The 18,781-nt window shown below is 45.6% G+C and overlaps 2 protein-coding genes across 5 annotated transcripts in view; one reads left to right on the top strand and one right to left on the bottom strand.

Annotated features, from left to right (window-relative positions):
• Positions 1 to 218: 218 nt before the first annotated feature.
• MANSC1 (MANSC domain containing 1) lies at positions 219 to 4,799 on the bottom strand. Its single transcript, XM_042051034.1, has 3 exons — positions 4,348 to 4,799; positions 3,348 to 3,488; positions 219 to 1,570 (listed from the first exon to the last, which is right to left on the bottom strand). The coding sequence occupies exons 1-3, from the start codon at positions 4,679 to 4,681 to the stop codon at positions 573 to 575; spliced, it is 1,473 nt and encodes a 490-aa protein (XP_041906968.1). The 5' UTR covers positions 4,682 to 4,799; the 3' UTR covers positions 219 to 572.
• A 5,175-nt stretch (positions 4,800 to 9,974) lies between these two features.
• Positions 9,975 to 18,781, top strand: part of BORCS5 (BLOC-1 related complex subunit 5) — a 64,618-nt gene continuing 55,811 nt past the window's right edge. For 2 of the 4 annotated variants that reach the window (XM_042051197.1, XM_042051199.1), the window contains exons 1-2: positions 9,975 to 10,084; positions 10,556 to 10,699. In XM_042051197.1, coding sequence (XP_041907131.1) covers positions 10,027 to 10,084; positions 10,556 to 10,699 — 202 coding nt within the window. In that variant the 5' untranslated portion in view covers positions 9,975 to 10,026. The remainder of the gene's footprint in view (positions 10,085 to 10,555; positions 10,700 to 18,781) is intronic. The other 2 variants (XM_042051198.1, XM_042051200.1) reach the window with 2 other exon arrangements.

The raw sequence follows: 18,781 nt of genomic DNA on the forward strand, positions 1-18,781 counted from the left end.
GCAGAAAAAGAACTTTAAAGATATGTATATAACCATAAACTATATTTAGATAAGGAAAATTAAATTATGCCATATGTCATATTTTTTACCTAAAACCATTTAGATGCAAAGCTCTATTACTAAGTATTCCTTTAACGCTACAAATAGGGTAAATAGGATTGCCAGGCAATCATGTAACACTCTGGCATTTGGTGCAAATAGCACTGAAAACGCCCACGTGCTGCACAGGTACTCAATTTATTAGGTGTACTTCTATTTCACTAAGCTTATCACAGTACAGATTAAGCTCATGAAATGCTTTTTCTCCTTAAATATAAGACCTTCTTAGCTTAGCTTGGATTTAAGTGTTTACTCTCAGGATTTAGTAATAAATCAAACATGACAGACGTTATATTTCAGCATAGACAGAGCGTTTCTTCTCCCCACCAAACCCATCTCCTGTCTCCTGCATTCCCATTAGCGGGAAAAAATGGAATCCATCCTCTTCTGAGATTTCAGTATCTACTGTTCCATTTCAGAGTTCTCCTCTCAAAAGTGAGAGATGCTCCTCAAAATTTTATTCCCTCTCCCAATCAGACATCAGCATACATTCCATTGATCAAGTAATCCAACCTGGTGTAATGCCTCTTCTGAAGAGATTCATGTATTTTCTTCCCGGTCAGCACAATAACTAGCAACAAGAATATCACCCCAAAAAGCAAAGCTGCTACAAGGCTGCTTTTCTCCCCCAGCTGAAAAACACCTTTCCCTCTCAGAACACCTTCTGACAGGGAGCGTTCTGAGTCAGATGGGTCAGAACCCCAAAGGTCATTTTGGGAAGATGCAGGGGAATCACTGGACAGAGTGAAACCTGGAAAAGAGAGGAGGGTCACATGGCTGGTATGACTGGAAGAGACAACTGTTGGCTCAGGAGCCATGGCTGGAGTCCTTAGCCTTGATGGGGTGGTAGCAGATCCAGAATTTGTGGTCACTTGCTTGGTTGTAGAAGTAGAAGCAGAATTTGTGGGCTTGGAAAGAGGAACATGAGTGACAGCGACGCTGGTGACAGGGACACCACGTTTAGCTCCAGTGGCTGCAGCAGGTGGAGAGGCAGCTGTGGTGGGGGGGGTTGTAGCTGGTTGAGCAGCACCAGGATGCAGAGAGGTTGTACGAGACTCCAGCTGGGCAGCACTTGTAGGCAGAGGAGGAAGAGAAGCACTGCTGGTTTCGGGAGCGCCTGCCTGAGTAGTGGTGGGGAATGAAGCAGTGGGGTTTCCAACTGGAACAGCAGAAGGCGTGTTTGGTGGCAGATTAACTCCCTTCTTCCTTGAGATGAGGTCTAAGCTCTCAGACTCTTTTGCTCTCGGAGATTCAGGAAAAACTGTATGAAATTCCATGTTGTCTAAATGCTTGCCTATGTGGTTCAGGAGTTCAGAAGCCTGATGAAAGACAGATTGTTGTGAACTGGCAGTGTGATTCTGGTGGATATTCTGACTGTGAGAAATAATGGTGCCAGCATCCAAAGGCAAAGAATAATCATTTGAAGAAAAGTTCTCAGTTTTGATGGATTTATCCTCTGGGGCATGGATGTCTGGAAACAGAAATACGGGTATTTAATTATTAAATCTATTTTTGACTACTGTAGGCATACTCTATTTGTATTCCTTAGAAACATTTATATAAGGGGGCTCTAAGAGATACTGACTAATGAAATTTGCTTTCTTTAAAATATGCACAGTGACATTTATATTCTACGTCATAAAAGCTGTCGGCCTCAAGCCTAGTCACATAACAGTGTCCTGTGGCAGAAATACCATACAAATGATAATCTTAAAAGCTACCTGATTTTACAGTATTTCTTCTACAGTATTTACCTGATTTACAGGTATTATAGAAAGTATTTGGCTGAGCATGAGCTCTTGGAAAGACTGGCTAATTGTTAATTCATATTATATATATATAATTTTATAATTATATTTATAAAAATACAGAAAAAATATATAATATATACATAATAACTATTCAGCTGCTGTACAGAACATTTAAAAGGGAAAGCTCTCAAGCAGTTCTGACTCTTACTCATCTCTTTTTATTATTGAAACAAAAAGGTTTGTTAACTGCACTGGAATTGAAATAAATAATTTTTAAAGTATCTTTCCCCCTTTTAGCTTGGTTTTCAGTGTAACCACATACAGATTCTCATATGAAAGAACAAAGTTTGAAACATTTGTTGGTACTGACACCGCTCCGGTGCTACCTTTGGAAACTTATTAGGAACATTAAACAAGCTAGCATAATCTTTCCACAATTAAATGTTCACAGAAGCTAAAATGTGCAAAATGAAAAAGAGGTGCTATATGCAATCAAATTGTTCACTCAGCACTGCACTACATGCCCAACAAAAGCACAAGCATGACTGCATTTGTTTCTTTGTTTGAAACCCCAATGTTCTTCTAGGGGAGAAGGAGCTGGAGGAAAGTGTAATTATAGTCATAATTTTACAGAAGTGCAGTTCATTTGTTGCACATTGCTTTTGCACAATTCCTGTGTGATTGTGCTTGCACAAAAATACTTGGTAACTTTATATGAGTAATCTTTCTATATATCACACTGTTGCTCCTTGCATAGTTCTTCTCGGAAAAGTTCTCTTTTTCAGCAAAAGTTCCGTCTCTCAAGCAGCCACACAGAAACTGCCTTGTAAACTCTTGGCAGGACAGTCTAATTATCAGTTTCTTATCTGAGCTGTTCAAATAGGTCTGGTGCAAGTCAATGTCAATCAACAAGTAGGCCTTGCTGTTAAAAATCCCACAGCGTAGGCCAGAGAGCAAGAAGTTCCCGAGTGTGCACCCCACATGCCATAAAGCTCTGAGTTTAGAAAGTTTGCTTCTGTACTTCAGGTTCCCTAACTGAAAGCAGAAAATAATGATTACCACTGCCAGTTATTCATCAGTGTAGCTCAGGTCCTTTCAATACACAGCTGGCTACAAGGGCATGGTATTTCCCTTGGTTTTGGTGATACTTTTCAGCATTATGTACAGGAAATTTTCCTTCTTGAATATCTCTAGATGGAAGGAGCTTCTTTTTGTTTTAAGCAAGGACAAATTACAAGGAGTTCTGAATCTAATGTGAAGGTATTTTATAAGGGTTGGGACATTATTCCAAGCAGGAAGCTGGGCCCACAAAGGAGCTCACCACACACCTGCCCATCCATCTTCCACAAAGAAAAAGAGCAGTATTTTCAAATTATAATGCTTGCCTTAGAATACTTTACTAAAAATACGACCCCAAGCAGTTCCTGGTCACTACTGAAAGTTCATAGGTGCAAAAGTAATCTGGTGTGGGAGCTGGTGGCTCTCACTATTATTTACCTCTAGTTATCTTGTAGCTCACAAGTCCTGTTGCAGGTTTCATTGGACAAGCCTCAGTGCTAGGACAGTAAAACAAGTAGCAGTTGGGATGTGTACTTGTTCTTGCAGCATAAAAAATAATCAAATTGCACTTCTTGTCTCCTGCAAAACAAAATAAATGCCTGTTTCAGCAATAAGAACTTTTATACCAGTATGGTAATGAGATCTAGTTCGTTAACTTTTCCTCATGTGAGTAAGAGGAAAACTACTAACACATAACATTCCTACAGGAAAAACAGCCAAAGACTGCAGAAGAATGGCCCAGGGCCAAAATATGAAAGGTCACACCTTCCTTTTCCTGTACAAATAAAGTTGGGGAAATTATGAGTCTAATCTCCTATCCTCCCCTCACCCATACCACACTGGCGCCACTTTATACAATGACTTCTTGCTTACAAATCCTGATAAATCTGAAAACCTCCTTGATACACTTATAAGGAAGAAAATTATTTAGACATTTTTCCTTATTACATCCCAGGAATCACTTGGCTAGTTGCTGCTTCGGGGGGTCACCTTCACCACTGTCATTTCTACTTCCTGCTCTACCTCCTACTGCTCCAAGAGCTTGGCTCAAACCAGCTGTCTCAGAGAAGGGTGAGCATTCTCATTCTTGGCTAAAATTAAATACAGTGCAAAATGCCAGCTACTTTTAGTGCGTCTACTAAATACAGCTTATTCACCTTCGGGGTTCGGGATTTGTGAGGTTTTAACACGTAAAACTAACGCTTAAAACTAACGTTTCTGTGATGCAACTATTTTCCTGAACACTACGGGGTCTTGCGTTAAGATCTAACATCTACTGGCAAAAGAAGGTAGCAGCCGCAAGCTGGAACTAAGCGCAGCCTGAATGAGAGGGTAAATTCTGTGCTGAACACGGAGAACACCAGCAGCTGAACACCCCGCGAGCCCAAACTCCAGAATTAATCTCCCAGGCAGTGGCGGAGAAGGAGGCCGAGGTTACCTGCGAGCCGGTGCCCCGAGCAGCAGGCGCGGGCACACGCACCCGCGCTGGGGACGCGCAGCGGCTCCGCGCCCCGGACGCCGCGGGGCAGGGACAAGTCTATATCGATGATGGAATTCTCCATCTTCTCCGCGGAACACTCCTGGCTCAGGGCCGGCCCGGCCATCACGCAGGTGATCACCAGCAGGCGAACCGGCCAGCGGCTGCCCCCGCGGGCCATGGTGACCCGGGCCGGTCCCCGCGGGGCTCCTCCGGCACGGCCGGGGTTCGCGGCCAGCGGCAGCCGGGGGACCCCCGTCGAGGAGTCTCCGCTGCTCCCGGGACGGGCACGCATTCCTGGGACACCTTCGGGCTGCCCCCGCCCGCAGCGCGGGGTCGGGAAGGCAGCGGCGGAGCGTGGCCAGGCTCGGGACGGCCGCTCGGGGAACCGCGGGTGGCCCGGCACGTCCGGGAGGAGGGGCCCTGGGAGGCGGGCCCGGGCCGCCTGCTGCCCTCCTCCTCCTTCTCCTGCCTGCCTGCCTGCATGCCTGCCTGCATGCCTGCTTGCCCTCCTCCTCCTTCTCCTGCCTGCCTGCCTGCCTGCTTGCCCTCCTCCTCCTTCTCCTGCCTGCTTGCCTGCCTGCTTGCCCTCCTCCTCCTTCTCCTGCCTGCCTGCCTGCCTGCTTGCCTGCCTGCTTGCCTGCCTGCTTGCCCTCCTCCTCCTCCTGGGCTTCCTGCTTACCTACCTACCTGCCGTCCTCCTGCCTTCGTGCTTACCTACTTACGCGCCCTCCTCCTGCCTTCCAGCCTCCCCTCCTCCTGCCTGCCCTTCTCTTCTCTTCCTTCCTTCTCACTGCCTGCCATTCTCCTGTCCCCTTCCTGCCTTTTCTCCTGCCTGCCTTCCCTTGCTTCCTCCTGCCTGCCCTTCTCCTGCCTTCCTCTCGCCCTCCTCCTTCTGCCTGCCCAGCGGGGCTGAGAGGATATTCCCGCTCCTCCAGCCACTCGCCGGCCCCAAGGGCTCTTCCTGAGCATCAGACACAAAGGGAAAACCACCTAGTGAAGCTCTTGGTGGTCAAGCTGATAGGGTTTTACCCACAGTCAGACTTGTCCTCCTTCTGAGATCTGCTTTTGGAAGCTGTAATGAAAGCGATTAATATGCATATCCTGGACTAAACGGACATGGACATATTTCCATGTTTGTAAAAGACTCCTTGCTACCTGAATAATCCTGTTCAAATCACAGCCAAGCACACAATGTTTGTGGAATGGGAGTTGTACAGAAAAGCCTGTACTACTACTGGGACCCCGTCTGGTGTCTTGGCCATTCTTCCCTCAGCTGTCTCAGTGCAATTGCTTGCTTAAGTAATGTTTTTGCTTGGAAATTTTTCATTTCCTCTTTTTAATTATGTTTTTTTCTTACTATTTTTGGGGTAGTGTTTAGGAATAAAAGTAGACCAAAGGAATTAAAGAATAAAAGGATTATATTCCTTATTTATATATATTCCTTATTTTCAGGAAAGAGACCTTTTATTTAATTCCCTGTAAGTAAAATCCATTTTCTTTTTAGAGATGTACATTACCTCACGAGATCCCAATGGGCAGGTTAGGTTATATATTGTAATGGTTAGATGCCAAGGCATGGGCGGCTGTCTTGTTCTTCATGCCCAGTTAGTCCCCTTTGTCAATACTGCTGGGTGTTGGCTTTTATTTGGACATGAATGTTGTAAGAGACTGAGCCACCCATCTGATTTTGCATCACATGGCCATCTTGGGGCAATTCATAATGTTCGGTTGTGATTTCGCAGTCTTGGTGGGATGGTTTCTTCAAAAATTTTCAGCTGCACTTGTTTAAGAAAATATTCCTTTCTAGCCCAGCTTCTTTCTTTTGGTAAACTGGTGACATTATTTTCACTGTTAGAGGACAAAGTCCTAAGAGAATGTGAACATTAAGGTGTCACCTACTAACTGCATCACACGGTGAATGAACAGGGGGAATGAATACTAAAAGCAAGCACAGATATTACCCCTGCTATGTATTAGATAAAGTTGCAGCTGCCACCTGCCTTTGCTTACATAGAGGTGGTAGAAGAAGCTGAGCAGAAAGAAGCTGAACAATAATGCTAAAAATCTGGCTGGGGTGGTCAGAACTGGAGGGTGAGGAAACTGGTTCTTCACCTGAAAAGCTGGGATGGTGTACTGTAGTGATGGTGAATGTGAGAATATGCACAGACACTGCTGTGGTCAGACAGGCATAGATGACCATGGGAAAGTGAGAAGGGCTGATGTGATCTGTAATATAAGAAGGGCAGAAGAGATCCTGGGGATAACACGACTGCCCCACTCCAGCCACCATGGCAAATTTCTGCTCTTCCTTCCTCTTCCTGGTGGGACAAGCACTCAGTCTCCCTGGCGAGACCAGAAGCAAATTGGTGAGGCTGCTGAGGTGCAGGGAAGCCAAGGTCCCTCAAAAGCTATGCAGACACATCCACTGGGCTAGGAGAGAGCCAGCCTTGCCCAGCAGCTGCTGTGTTCCCTCACCACTGCAATGGGAAGAAAGGGAAGCTGAGGGAGGGAGAATGGTGGGACACCATCAGCCCTTAGACATGGTGCTAGGTCACTAAAGGTGTTTTCTGTAGAGCATCTGTGTGCTTTGCAGCCAGTGCCCTACATGGTGAAATGCTCAGGCACAGACAAGATGAACTTCTATTGTAACCAATGCTATTAGGTTACAAAAGCACACAGTGCAGCATACAGCCTACAGCTAGCAGCAGGTGCTGTTGGATTGGGATTGTTTTCCCATAGCCTGGATCTTAGAAACAGTGCTGAGGTGCAGTTCTCACAAGATAGGAGCCTCATTCTTGTGTTAGATTAAATCTTGGTGGCAATTAGCAAAGGCAGCCAAGAGAAACGATGCCGAGTTCGGTGCAGAGCTTTGGATGACGTTGGGCTTTGTGCGTGAGCACAGAACAGGCTTGTTCAGAAACCAGCACAGACCAGTGCTGTTCTTATTTATAGACAATTCTTCTGTCATAGACAACTGCGTGATGTCTTTGCTGATTTGACTGTCAAATATGAAAACAGTAAGTCCCAAATCTTAAAGTATGTTTCCTTCTCATTTATGCTTGCGGTTTTTTGAGGTTTTTTTAATCTTGTTTTTTTCCTAAGCCTGAGCTGCCTGTGGACTTTTGATCTTGGCTTTTCCCTCACTCCTGACACACATGTATATAAGGGCTGCTGGTGATGGGTGTTGCCCACACTGCTCTGCTCTGTGCCCAGCACTCTGGGGTTTGGCAGGTTTGCCTTGGCACAGAAGAATTCTTACCCTTAACTAAAAAAATCACAGAATCACAGAATTGTTAGGGTTGGAAAGGACCTCTGGAGATCATCTAGTCCTGCCCCTCTGCCAAGGCAGGGTCACCCTGAGCAGGTGACACAGCAACCCACATTCCAGGTGGGTTTGGAATGTCTCCAGAGGGGAAGACTCCACAATCTTCCTGGGCGGGTGGTCCAGTGTTTTACCATCCTCAATGGGAAGTTGTTCTTCTTCATGTTGAAATGAAACTTCTCGTGTTTTAGTTTATGGCCATTGCTCCTCGTCCTGTCACTGGGCACCACTGGAAAGAGTCTGGTCCCTCCTCTTGGCACCCCCTTTAAGATCTTTATCTGCATTAAAGAGATCCTCTCTCAGGCCTGTCTTCTCCAGAATAAGCAGGCCCAGCTCCCGCAGTCTCTTTGTAGCAGAGCACCTCACCCCTCACAAGAGTTTGTTATTTGTTAACTGATCAGACAACTCAAACAGGACAAGCTGTCTTGTAGTGAGTCATTTTGGGGCCATGGGGTTAACACTGGTCTGGCATCTCCCAACTGCCAATAAACTGTCCAAGTGAGATCTGGAAAGGTAAGCTGGATTTCTGACAGACTCACTTTCCAGCTATAAAAGCCACACCAAACTTCCACAAAGCAGACATCTTCTACACATTTCCCAGGAAATGTGTGGAGTTTCTGCCCTGAGCAGGGACACTGCTTTGTGGTTAATCCCCTGGAGGTTGAGTGAAGGCATCTGTGAATATTACTCTCACTTCAGTGGGAAGTTACATTTGACTCCTAATACTATTTCTTTTGCCACCTTTAATAGAGGTACCTTGATATCATGCACTGTTTTATGTTATGCTGTAATCTACTGCTAGTTGTTTTCAGTTTTATACTGTGTAGTAAGTTATTCTGATTAAGATCTTTTGTCTATCTCTTGTCTGTTTAATAAATAATTCATTTTTATAAATAGACCCTATCTGCCATCACTAGAACTTGTGGGCCAGAGTGAGTCCTTACATTTAAACTGTTGCCAAAATCTGAGGCTAAGGCAGAGCTTGTCTGAAGCTCCCACTTCTCTCATGGCACTCCTCTTATATGAAAGGTGCTCCAGACCCTCATCATCTTTGTGGCCTCCACTAGACCCTCTCCTCACCAAAAACTGGGAAATGAGCTCTCAAGCCCAGTTTGTTAGGTTAGAAAGCTGGCATTACTTTATTCAGCACAGAGGTATGTCGGTATTGCCTCACCAACATGTAAATCAGTTATCAAAATTTTGGACTATTTATACGTGTTGGTAAAGGAATTAGTGTTCATTGGTTACAAGTTACATAGCTCTCTTATTAATTAATATTCTATCTTCTATTGGTTAATGATTCTCTTGCTTTTCATGCTCATTACTCCACATGCTCAGTTTCTCTCTTCTTTGGGGTCAAGGAGTTTCTTGGGTTGGTGGCCTGTGGATCAGTGGTTACAGATCCCCCTACCACAATTGCCTTTTACTCACCTGGAGCTGATTTCAGCACAATTACTGAGCATCCCTGGCTGGGCCAGGGAGGGGATTGTCCCGCTCTGCTTTGGGGCAGCCTCGTCTCAAATATTGTGTGAAGTTTTGGGTGCCATCATATCGGAAAGACATAAAGCCATTAGAGAGTGTGCAAAGGAGGGCACCAGGATGGTGAAGGGCCTTGAGGGGAAGCGCGTGAGGAGCAGCTGAGGACACTTGCTCTGTTCAGCTGGAGGAGACTGAGGGGAGACAGCGCAGTTCCAGCTTCTTGTGAGGGGAAGAGGAGGGGCAGGCTCTGAGCTCTGCTCTCTGGGACCAGGGACAGGACCCAGGGAACAGCTGGAGCTGTGTCAGGGAGGGTGAGGCTGGGTATCAGGGAAAGGTTCTTCCCCCAGAGGGTGCTGGGGCACTGAACAGGCTCCCTGGGGAATGGGCACGGCCCCAAGGCTGCCAGAGCTCCAGGGGTGTTTGGACACCGCTCTCAGGGATGCACAGGGTGGGATTGTTGGGGTGTCTGTGCAGGGCCGGGAGTTGGACTCGATGATCCTTGTAGGTCCCTCCCAACTCAGCATATTCTGTGATAGGCTCCTTTTTAAAGAAATATAGCTTGTCCGGTAACACCGAGGAGCACAGAAGCGGACACAGCACTCCAGATATTGGCCGCACTGGGGAGGAGCAGCGGAGGAGGAGCACTTTCCCTGGCCAAACAGAGCAACGCTGCTCTGCCCCGGGCCGGCTCCGGGGAGGCAGAGCCGAGCAGCCCCGGCCCTGCAGCCCCTGCGCCGCCCCGCCCGCCGGGCGGAGCCGCCGTGACCCGGCGCAGCCGGAACCCCGTGGGCGGCGGCGGCCCCGCGCTGCGGCGGGCGGGGGACGGAGGCAGCGCCATGGGCGCGGAGCAGAGCGCCGAGGCCGAGAGCCGCCCGGGCGAGCCCAGCGCCGCAGGTCGGTGCCCGGCAGGGAGCGAGGGCGCGCGGCTGTCCCCCGGGGAGCGGGGCTGTGCCGGCACAGCGGCTGTGGAGAAAGGCACGGCTGTTTCCTTGGGAGGAACAGCGGCTGTGGAGAAGGGAAGGGCTGTTTCTCTGGGAGGCAGCGGCGGCGCGGCCCGGCCCTTCCTGTGACGGCGCGAGGGCATCGCCCGGGCCGGGGGAGCAGAGCCGGGGGTGAGGAGCGCCCGGGGCGCGGGTGCGGAGCTGGGGTAGCAGGAGCGAGCGGGCCGTCAGTGGTGCAGGTGTTCCGGAATCAGCTGTTCCCCGGTGTGGAGAGAGAAAGGAGCTTAGAACCCTTCAGTGATCTCGCCAATGTGCTACAGAAAGCACACCTGTGCAATGTGAAATAGAGCAATATTCGCATAGGGTTGGATTCTGATGGAATCTGCGTATCGATTTGATTGTTCCCTCTCCCTCCCATATCCAGCATCTCCGTTGCCAGCCAAGCAACGAGCAAAAATGGACGACATTGTGGTTGTAGCCCCAGGAACGCAATCCTCACGGAATGTCAGCAATGATCCAGATGTCATAAAACTGCAGGAAATTCCAACTTTCCAGCCCCTTTTGAAAGGTAAGTGATTGTTCTTCCTCTGTTTTTAAATGCCTTCTTTTTCTGTACCTAATGGAGTTTGTGTATCCTGAGGTTTCTACTGAAGTTTGTATTTCTCTCCCTACTTTTCACTACCCCTCCCGTTTTAAACCTTACTCTCTTTTGTTCTGTCATAATTAATCCCAGCCTTCTAAACAGTGTGTGAGCTGGTTTAGGGGTGTGCTGGTAATGTTCTCTGCAATGGAACCATCTACTGTGGAGGCAGAACAGTTCCAAGCATACCAGCTTGCCCTGTACCACTGGTTGATGAGAGATGCTGTGTTACATTCTAATATATAATGGATGACAATCTCCTATTTTGCTTTAGTCTCTTAAAAACAGTGTGTTTCTCTCAGAGTCACAGCTACCTGTGTATGCGTTCAGCTGCTTGAAATCAAGATACCTTGTGGGAGTTTCCAGCACAGAGCAGATTTTATTCTTGTTTTTTGTAGTGGAGTAGATGGGCTGAGATGTTTCTTTGTTTCTTTTTCTCCCACTCTTTTTTTTTTTTCTTTCATCTCCTACACTCATTCTTTGTTCCTTCCATTCTGTTCAAAGGGAAGTGAAGATTTCAATCAAAGTCGTCAAGCCTGCAGTTTATAAAAAACTGTGTTTTGTGGCCTAGCTTCTAGCTATCTCTTTTTGAGGAGAATGCAGAGTGTCCTTAGTATCTGAAAGTCCCTTAGGAGGTGTGATGTCTGGAGCAGCCTGAACAAGTTGATTTGGCAAAAGCAGCCTCCTCCTGAGTTCCTGTCCCTGGAACAGCGTGGGTAAGCAACCTTGTGTGACTGTGCTGTGCAGTGGGCACTCAGTGAGCCCATGGTTTTTTGAAAATGCCAGGCCTGCTGTTCATGCATGCATGGGCAGCAGCACTTGCTCCTGCCTTGGAGGTCTGCTGTGACAGAGAGGACGGAGCCAGGATGTTTATCCCTCGCTGCTACTGGAAGGAATGATGTGGTCTTGTACAGCTGAGGGTTTAGGCACTACTGGTCAGAGTGTCACTGATTCATGCATGGCTGCCAGGCAGTTGTGGGAGCTGCTTTGCTCTAAAGGCATCACTAAGGTCATCTACTAGAGGCAGCATCACACCACCACCTTCTGGACAGAAGGTATTTACTTTCTGTTTGTTTGTGGATGTCTACTGCATGAGGGTCCTGGAACATGACCAGAACTTGTGGACATTATGATAGCCTATTGGGCCAAATATTTAGCATTTTATTGGGCATTTTATATTATAAGTAAGTTCTGGATGTGCATGGCACTGTCTGCTGTTTCCTGCAGAAGGGGCAGAAAGATAGGGAGGCCATGAAAAAAAGCAGAACATGCTTTGCCTGTGAAGCAAATGCTTTGTCCTGCTTTGTATGTAAGGCAGAACCCAGATCATGCTAGTGACAGCTTGAAATATAAATGCTGGAATCCAAATCCTTAAAAGAAATGAGGAACTTTTAATATGAGAGACAAAATTTAGAAGATGCTACAACATCTGGCACCAAGGTTGTTGTGTATCTGTAAGAGTGTGATGACAAAGAGTTTCAGTTCCACCCAGCCTCAAACTCATGAGCAAACCTGGGTTGCACAAGACGTGTGGCAGGAAGTCCTGGGAAGTGAGACTGGTGATCACTTCCAGAGATGGTGTTCCTTTGAGGGTGTTTGAGTCACAAGGGTACAGGGCTTGAGGTGGGAAGTGAGAAAGAAGAGAGAGCTGCAGCCATGTGGCTGAGATGGAAAGGTTGGAGGGCACTGCCTGAGATGACCAGTCCAGGTCCTTCAGCTACTAAATGGGCACACTTTAAGTTGTCTTGGTGACTGAGTTGCTCTTTCTGGCCTTACTTTGAACCTGAAGCTGTGGATGTGTGATGGAAGCCTTCTCTTCTGTTTTTGTCACTTGGCCTGCTGCTTCCCTGCCAGTCTTCTGAGACATGGTGACATCTGGTGACTGCTCAAGAGTTTTGCATGCTGAATCACTTTTGTGAACAGCTTTTTCAGCCTCAAGTACTTGTTATTACTTGAACAACTAGACTGTAATACTTGTGTTCACTACAGAAAGCAGCGTGGGCCTGTTGAGTGAGTTGACTCTTGAGACATGGCAGATCTACCACAGGCCCACTTGAGAAACTGTTCTGTTCTGGTCTGGTCTCTTACCTCTATTCTTCCCATGCAAGATTATGTCTCTGGAAAGGTTGAAGAAGTTTCAACATCTTTTAGGAGCTCATTCTAAAAACTTGTGTCTTCTGATCTACCAGCTTGGAGGTGGACTTACAGTCCCTGTGGACTTAATTGTTCTATTCAATTTCTCCTTGCCTAAGCAAAGCCAAGGGGTTTTATTTTGCTTTTAAGTTTCGAAAGGGGAATAATCATTAAATAAATGGACTGGCAAAGCACATGGTCACGTAAACACTGTATATTCTTGAAAAGCAAATGCCCTTATTCCTTCTAGCCGTATTGAGTTGAACCTGGATCAGTGAACCTGGAAATCTTTACCATTGTGTGCTCTCACTTGGAAGAAAATGCCAGTGTCCTGACTATTACATCTTTCATTCTTTCCCTTGACTTCTGCAGGGAGAATTGCACCTCAGAGTTATGGCTATGAGCCCTTGTAAAAAGTCCCTCTCCATCTTTCTTGTAGGCTCACTTCAGGTTACTGGAAAGCTGCTATGAGGTTTCTCAAAGCCCTGTCCAACTTGACCTTGAAGACTCTTCATGATCTGGATAGCCTGTTCCAGTGTCTTGCCACCTTCATCATAAAAAAATTTCTTTCCTTATGTCCAGTCTGACCCTACCCTCTTTGGTTTAAAACTTTTGTCCCTGCTCCTTCATTACAGGCTCAGGCAAAAAGTCTCCTGTCTTTCTTACATGCTTTATTTGTCTCTGGAGGCTTTCAGGGGAAAGAAACTTTTTCCTGCCTATGGCTAGAATTCTGCACTGGTAAAAGGTATTCAGCATGAAGAAGCAAAAGGAACAGAGGTTACTGTCTCACTGCAAAGGCACTCTGTGAGCAGCAGAAATATCTTTACATCGCTGTGCCTCCTCCTGTTCTCATAGGATTTTGTGATTAGTTTGCTCTCCAATCTCATTTCATGGTTCTTCAGGTCAGCGTGGTGTTATTGTGACTATCTGAGAATCCTGCCTGGTTGACAAAAGCTGCCAGATAGGCAGTGACTGTCTGCTGCTGCTGGCAGGTCAGGGAGGACTCTGACCTCCCTCTGGGTGGGTCTTGTACATTAAAATTAACCTGTAACTAAAACAGCACCTGTAGTGACTTGAAACAAACTTTTGGTAACTGGTCCCCTGTAAATACTGGTTATGTTTTTGTGCTGCCCTTTCCCTTGTCGTTTCCTCCTTGTTTGGAGGAAGCTATTATGGCAGTGTCCCTTGGAAGCATGGTACTGAGTATTGAGCATACTCTGAGTTCACTGGATATGGGCTTGTTGTTATTTAGAGATAATTCAGCAGCCTGACTTATTTCTGGAGGAAATCTTAATACTAAAAGAATAATTTTAATGCTAGATATTTAACTGTTGAAGCTGTTGGTGGTCCCTGCTTGGCCTGCTTCAAGAATGTGATGATACTTGCCTTTCTCTTTTGTTTTGTCTGATGGTGTTTGGATGGTTGTGTACAAGTTCCCAGGAGAGGAGGGATTGTTTCTGTGAATTAAGCAATGTGCTGATGTGCAGCTGGAGACTGGCCTAGGAACAGTTCAGCTGTGTCACATGCAAATTGCATTTGTCATCATGTGCAGCATGTCTTCTGTCGTAGAAACTCCTGCTCCCTCCAGCACTGAGAGAAAAAAGGTCAGCAGAGGCTGCTGAGGCTCACCTGCATTCCCAGACGTATCACATAGGTGAGAGGTGTCTTCTCTGCAGACATTCAGCAAGTTACTTGTGCACTCCATTCATTTGTCAAACATAGATGGTCTTCATCTTACAGCCTTGTCAAGGGTATTGTGTGCAGCTCATTAGCATCCTCTAGCCCAAAATAACTGGATTCTTCTCCTACCAATAATACTGCTGTTTTTCTAAGAATAGCAAATAATGGGAAGAGATTTCTCAGTAAGGTGGTGGCATTTCTGCCCATAATGTTTTTAAGGGCATAATAAACAAAGATCTATCAGTCATGAATTGGAAGCAAATGAATACATTAAGGAGTATACAGTGAGAACTTACTGTACTGCTTGTTACCCATATTTATTATTGTTAGAAAGGCATTTCACAAAGTGAGACTTCTACTCTGAAAAGTTAAGGCTACAGTTTACCTGCAACAAAGAAACCCAGGTTAATGGTAGAAAGAGTAGGTCCAGCATAAGGAGTGTCCTTTGCTCTCAATGTATTTTGAAATGGAAAACTTGTCATATATTATACCCGGTGTACGTCTTCAGCAGAGAAGCATGGGAGATGCTGAGAAATCTGTGAGCAAGAACTGGGGTGAAACTTGTGATGCTGTCCTGATGCTCCGTGGATCTTCTCTTGTCCTCCAGGGACAGGAAACAGAAGCTTGTGTTACCTTGAAATGATTGTTTATACTTTTATAACTTCTTTTCTGAAGTAATTTTTCAGGCAGGAAAGCTACTTGTCTAAAAAATGCCAGTGTATTTTTCTTTCTGGCATAGTGTACAGAGGAAGGATGGATGTTTAGAGTTTATTGCATTTAAAGCAAAATTTTGTCACATCTCACTCCTCAGTGTTTTCTTACATCCTTGCTTCTTTCCCTTTCCTCATTGTATGCTCCTACTTCGACTTATAGTGTAAAGAATTTAGCTAATAGCACGTCAGTGAACTTTATTCCTATAATTCTCTACACGTGGTACTTGAATACTTTCATAGTTGTGTCCCTGCACCTTACAAGGAGGATCTGCTGCTTCCAGCTGCTGAGGGTACAGGCCTCTACTGGAATTTGCAACATCTGAGTTTGTTGTATGGGCTCCATGCCTAGTGCTTGTAACAAAATGTGCTCTGAAAATGTTCATGTTGGGTGGAAGGAAGTACCAAGAATGTGAGTACATCTGCCTGGTGGGTTTGGGGTTTTTTATTGTTATTTTGTTCGTTATTGGGATTGGTTTTTTTGTGTGCTTGCTTGGTTGGTGTTTTTGCCTTGTAGACCAATATTCTGTATTGTAGAGATGTGTCTCTCCATTTTGAATTCATGACTTGAAAGTAGCTCCTGAAATCAGAACCTAGAATATGCTTCCGTTTTGAGGAAAGAAGCTTTCCCTTCAAAGGATAGCTGTCAGAGTGGATAAAGATGATGTCTGATTTCCATGTATTCTTCAGTTGTTTGTTAGTTGTTTGGAGACCTGAACTAACTCAGTTTTGTGTGTGAGGGGATTTGAGTCTGTGGTTAGACATTATCCAAACAGTATGCTCAACACCCATAGGGAGAGCATTGGGGACTGCAGATACTGAGTTCTTCACCTTTCCCTTTCCCAGCTGTTCCACACCACTTGGTGTGGTTTGTGTGTTGGCAGATGAACAGAATGAGTGTAAGCCTGTCTGCCTGGGTGATTAGCCTGGCCTCTTCCCTGGCTGAGGACCTTGGAGGCCCAATTTCTACAGAACCCAATAGCTGTGACTCTTGTCTGATCTCCTCAAGCGCATACTGCTCCTCCCCACCATCTTGCTGCATGGGAATAAGCTTTGGTGGTCATCTCAAGTCACTTGCTGATCCTCCTCCTTTTACCTTCACAGAGCCTCTGTGGCAGAGCTCTTCAGCTGGCAGTGCAGCTCTTGGGCTGCAGCTACCCTTGGGATACATTAGAAGATGTGCTGAGGAAAAATACCACTTGGGAAGGAGTTAACTGTGTCCAGGCTTATCAGTTTGCCACACACTTAAATGAGGAGTATTTGCATGCTGGCCGGTGTACCTTGAAATCATTATTAACTGGCTAGAATGAAAGGCAAATAATTGCTTATAACATCCAAAATATCCAAGTGTAATTATAAATGTGTACAGAATGTGTAATCTCTTTATGTTGGTAGGAGACTGGAAATCAGATGCATCTGATTGATAAGGCAGAGGAGCTAGTGTGTTCTGCTGGAGTGTAGGTGGTGAATCTTTCCAGACAAGGATAAGCATGTAATGGGAAAGCACATGGAGAACTCTTTTTTGTCCTCAAGGACTTCAGGCATCAAAATCTGGATAGATTTTTTTCTCTTTTCTCTCTCTCCTTCACATTTGTGTACTTTTATTCAGCATTACTGCCTTGTTGATAAGTTAAGACTTGATTGAATCTTTGGCTGAAGGGCCAGTGCAATTTCTCTTCTAACTTCTTTTTAGTGTGACTGTTGGCATCTTTCTCCAATGGACATCCATCTGTTGAATGTGATGTTTTCTATCGATGCAAATTTCATGCGAAGAAATGTTCCTGTTAGAAATGTGTCTAGGGGTTACATTTGTGCCCTGTATATACATAGTGTACATACCTGCCTTTTCTGTATATACCAGCTGTACATATGTAGCTTGTTTCATGGGATACTGCGTGATCCCCGGTTAATATTCTTTCTCTTGACTGGTGGCTGCTTTTGGAATGCTTGTGTCTTACCGCTGGCCCAGCAGCAGCGTTGCAGTGCATCACTTTTGAAAATGGAATGTTTCTGTTTGATCTTAGGCTTTATAGGAATTAATAAGTTTATCCAAGTCCAGAAGGTTATTTGGTTTTAGGCCAGTTGGTTTATTGAGAAATACTATGCTTGCCCAACAGGGTGTAAACTATTGCACCCTAATTATTGATTTTTTTTTTCCCTTATGGGTGCCGATTCAGTCAAGTGACTGTGGTTGAGGTAAAGGATGAGAGGATGCTTCTGCATCTACTGCCTGTCTGCAGTTAACTACACTTTCTATAACATCACATCATTCAAAAACTCCACTCTTGTCTTTATTTCCTGCCCAAACACTATCAGCAGAATGAAGAGCAGATTCCAGAAAGTCATATGTGTAAATAATTCCCCCCTTTCCTAATTAGTGTTTGACTTACTTAGATTATATGAAAACAAGAACGGTATTAAGGTACAAGTGAAAAAGCAGGTCTGCTCCAGCCCTAAGCCTTGTTATCAAAGCAGTGTGGTGGGAGCTCAGCTTTAACCATGTTCTCTCTGGATAATTGTGTAAGATGAGATCAACAGCTGACCAGTAAAGCACAGGTCAGCAAGCTCATTGTTACAAAACCTTGAAGTTTAACATCAAATTTGATCTGCCTCTATTCCTTTCTTAGGGCATCTTAACAAAAGGGAAAACAGGAATTTTGTGGTTCATTTAGCTTAAACAGTGAGGTCTGACAGACTGAATATTCCTTCTATTTTCCATGTGGGGCTGGCCATGGTATGCTTGGCTTGTTGACACCCTTGCATGCATAAACCAGAAGATGTGCAATTGCAGATTGCATATTGAACCCTGAGATGCAGATCATCTCCTGGACATCCTGATTTTCAGGGTGCAGTAGTAACAAAATGATGAGTAGTAATGTTAGTAGGACGTGGAATTGCTGCCTCTTGTAGCTGTTATAAGCACCACTCTGGCAGTGTGCTGTGCATCTCAGCCTGGGAGCCTCCCTCATCCTGAGGCAGTGGTCAAAGAAGGGATAAGTTACTCAAGGACAATGGGCGGGAGGAGATGTACATGCTCTAAAGCAATAATTTGTATCCATAATGGATGTTCAGGGTGAAATCATGACTTTGCTGACGTGGAAGGCAATGCTCTGTCAGTTCCAACGGAGCGAAGATTTCTGGCCCAAACCAGTGAGCATTTCTGTATAGTTTAAATTTGTATGGCAGAGTGCTAAGGTTGATGTTTGAAGTTTAACAGTATGGAACAGGTTCTGGAGACAGTGTGGAAAGTTGCCCAGTAGGATTGTTAGTTAGTTCTCCCTCCCACCGTTAAACTAGATCCACAAGGGCCTTGGTTGTTCAAAAGATGGGAACTTCCTTAGGAGTTTTGTGTGTTCACCTGTCTGTTTTCTACACTGTGTATTAAATAACTACAGGCTAGAAAGCATTTGTTGCTCAGGAGAAGGGACTGAAGATCAGGATTCACACTCCTCCCTTCACTCTAGCTCGCCCCCTTCTCTTTGAGACA

This window comes from Corvus kubaryi, unplaced genomic scaffold (assembly GCF_017639235.1).
Source record: "Corvus kubaryi isolate FWS band 111438036 unplaced genomic scaffold, C.kubaryi_AGA036_p1.0 74, whole genome shotgun sequence".
Classification (NCBI taxonomy): Eukaryota; Metazoa; Chordata; class Aves; order Passeriformes; family Corvidae; genus Corvus; species Corvus kubaryi.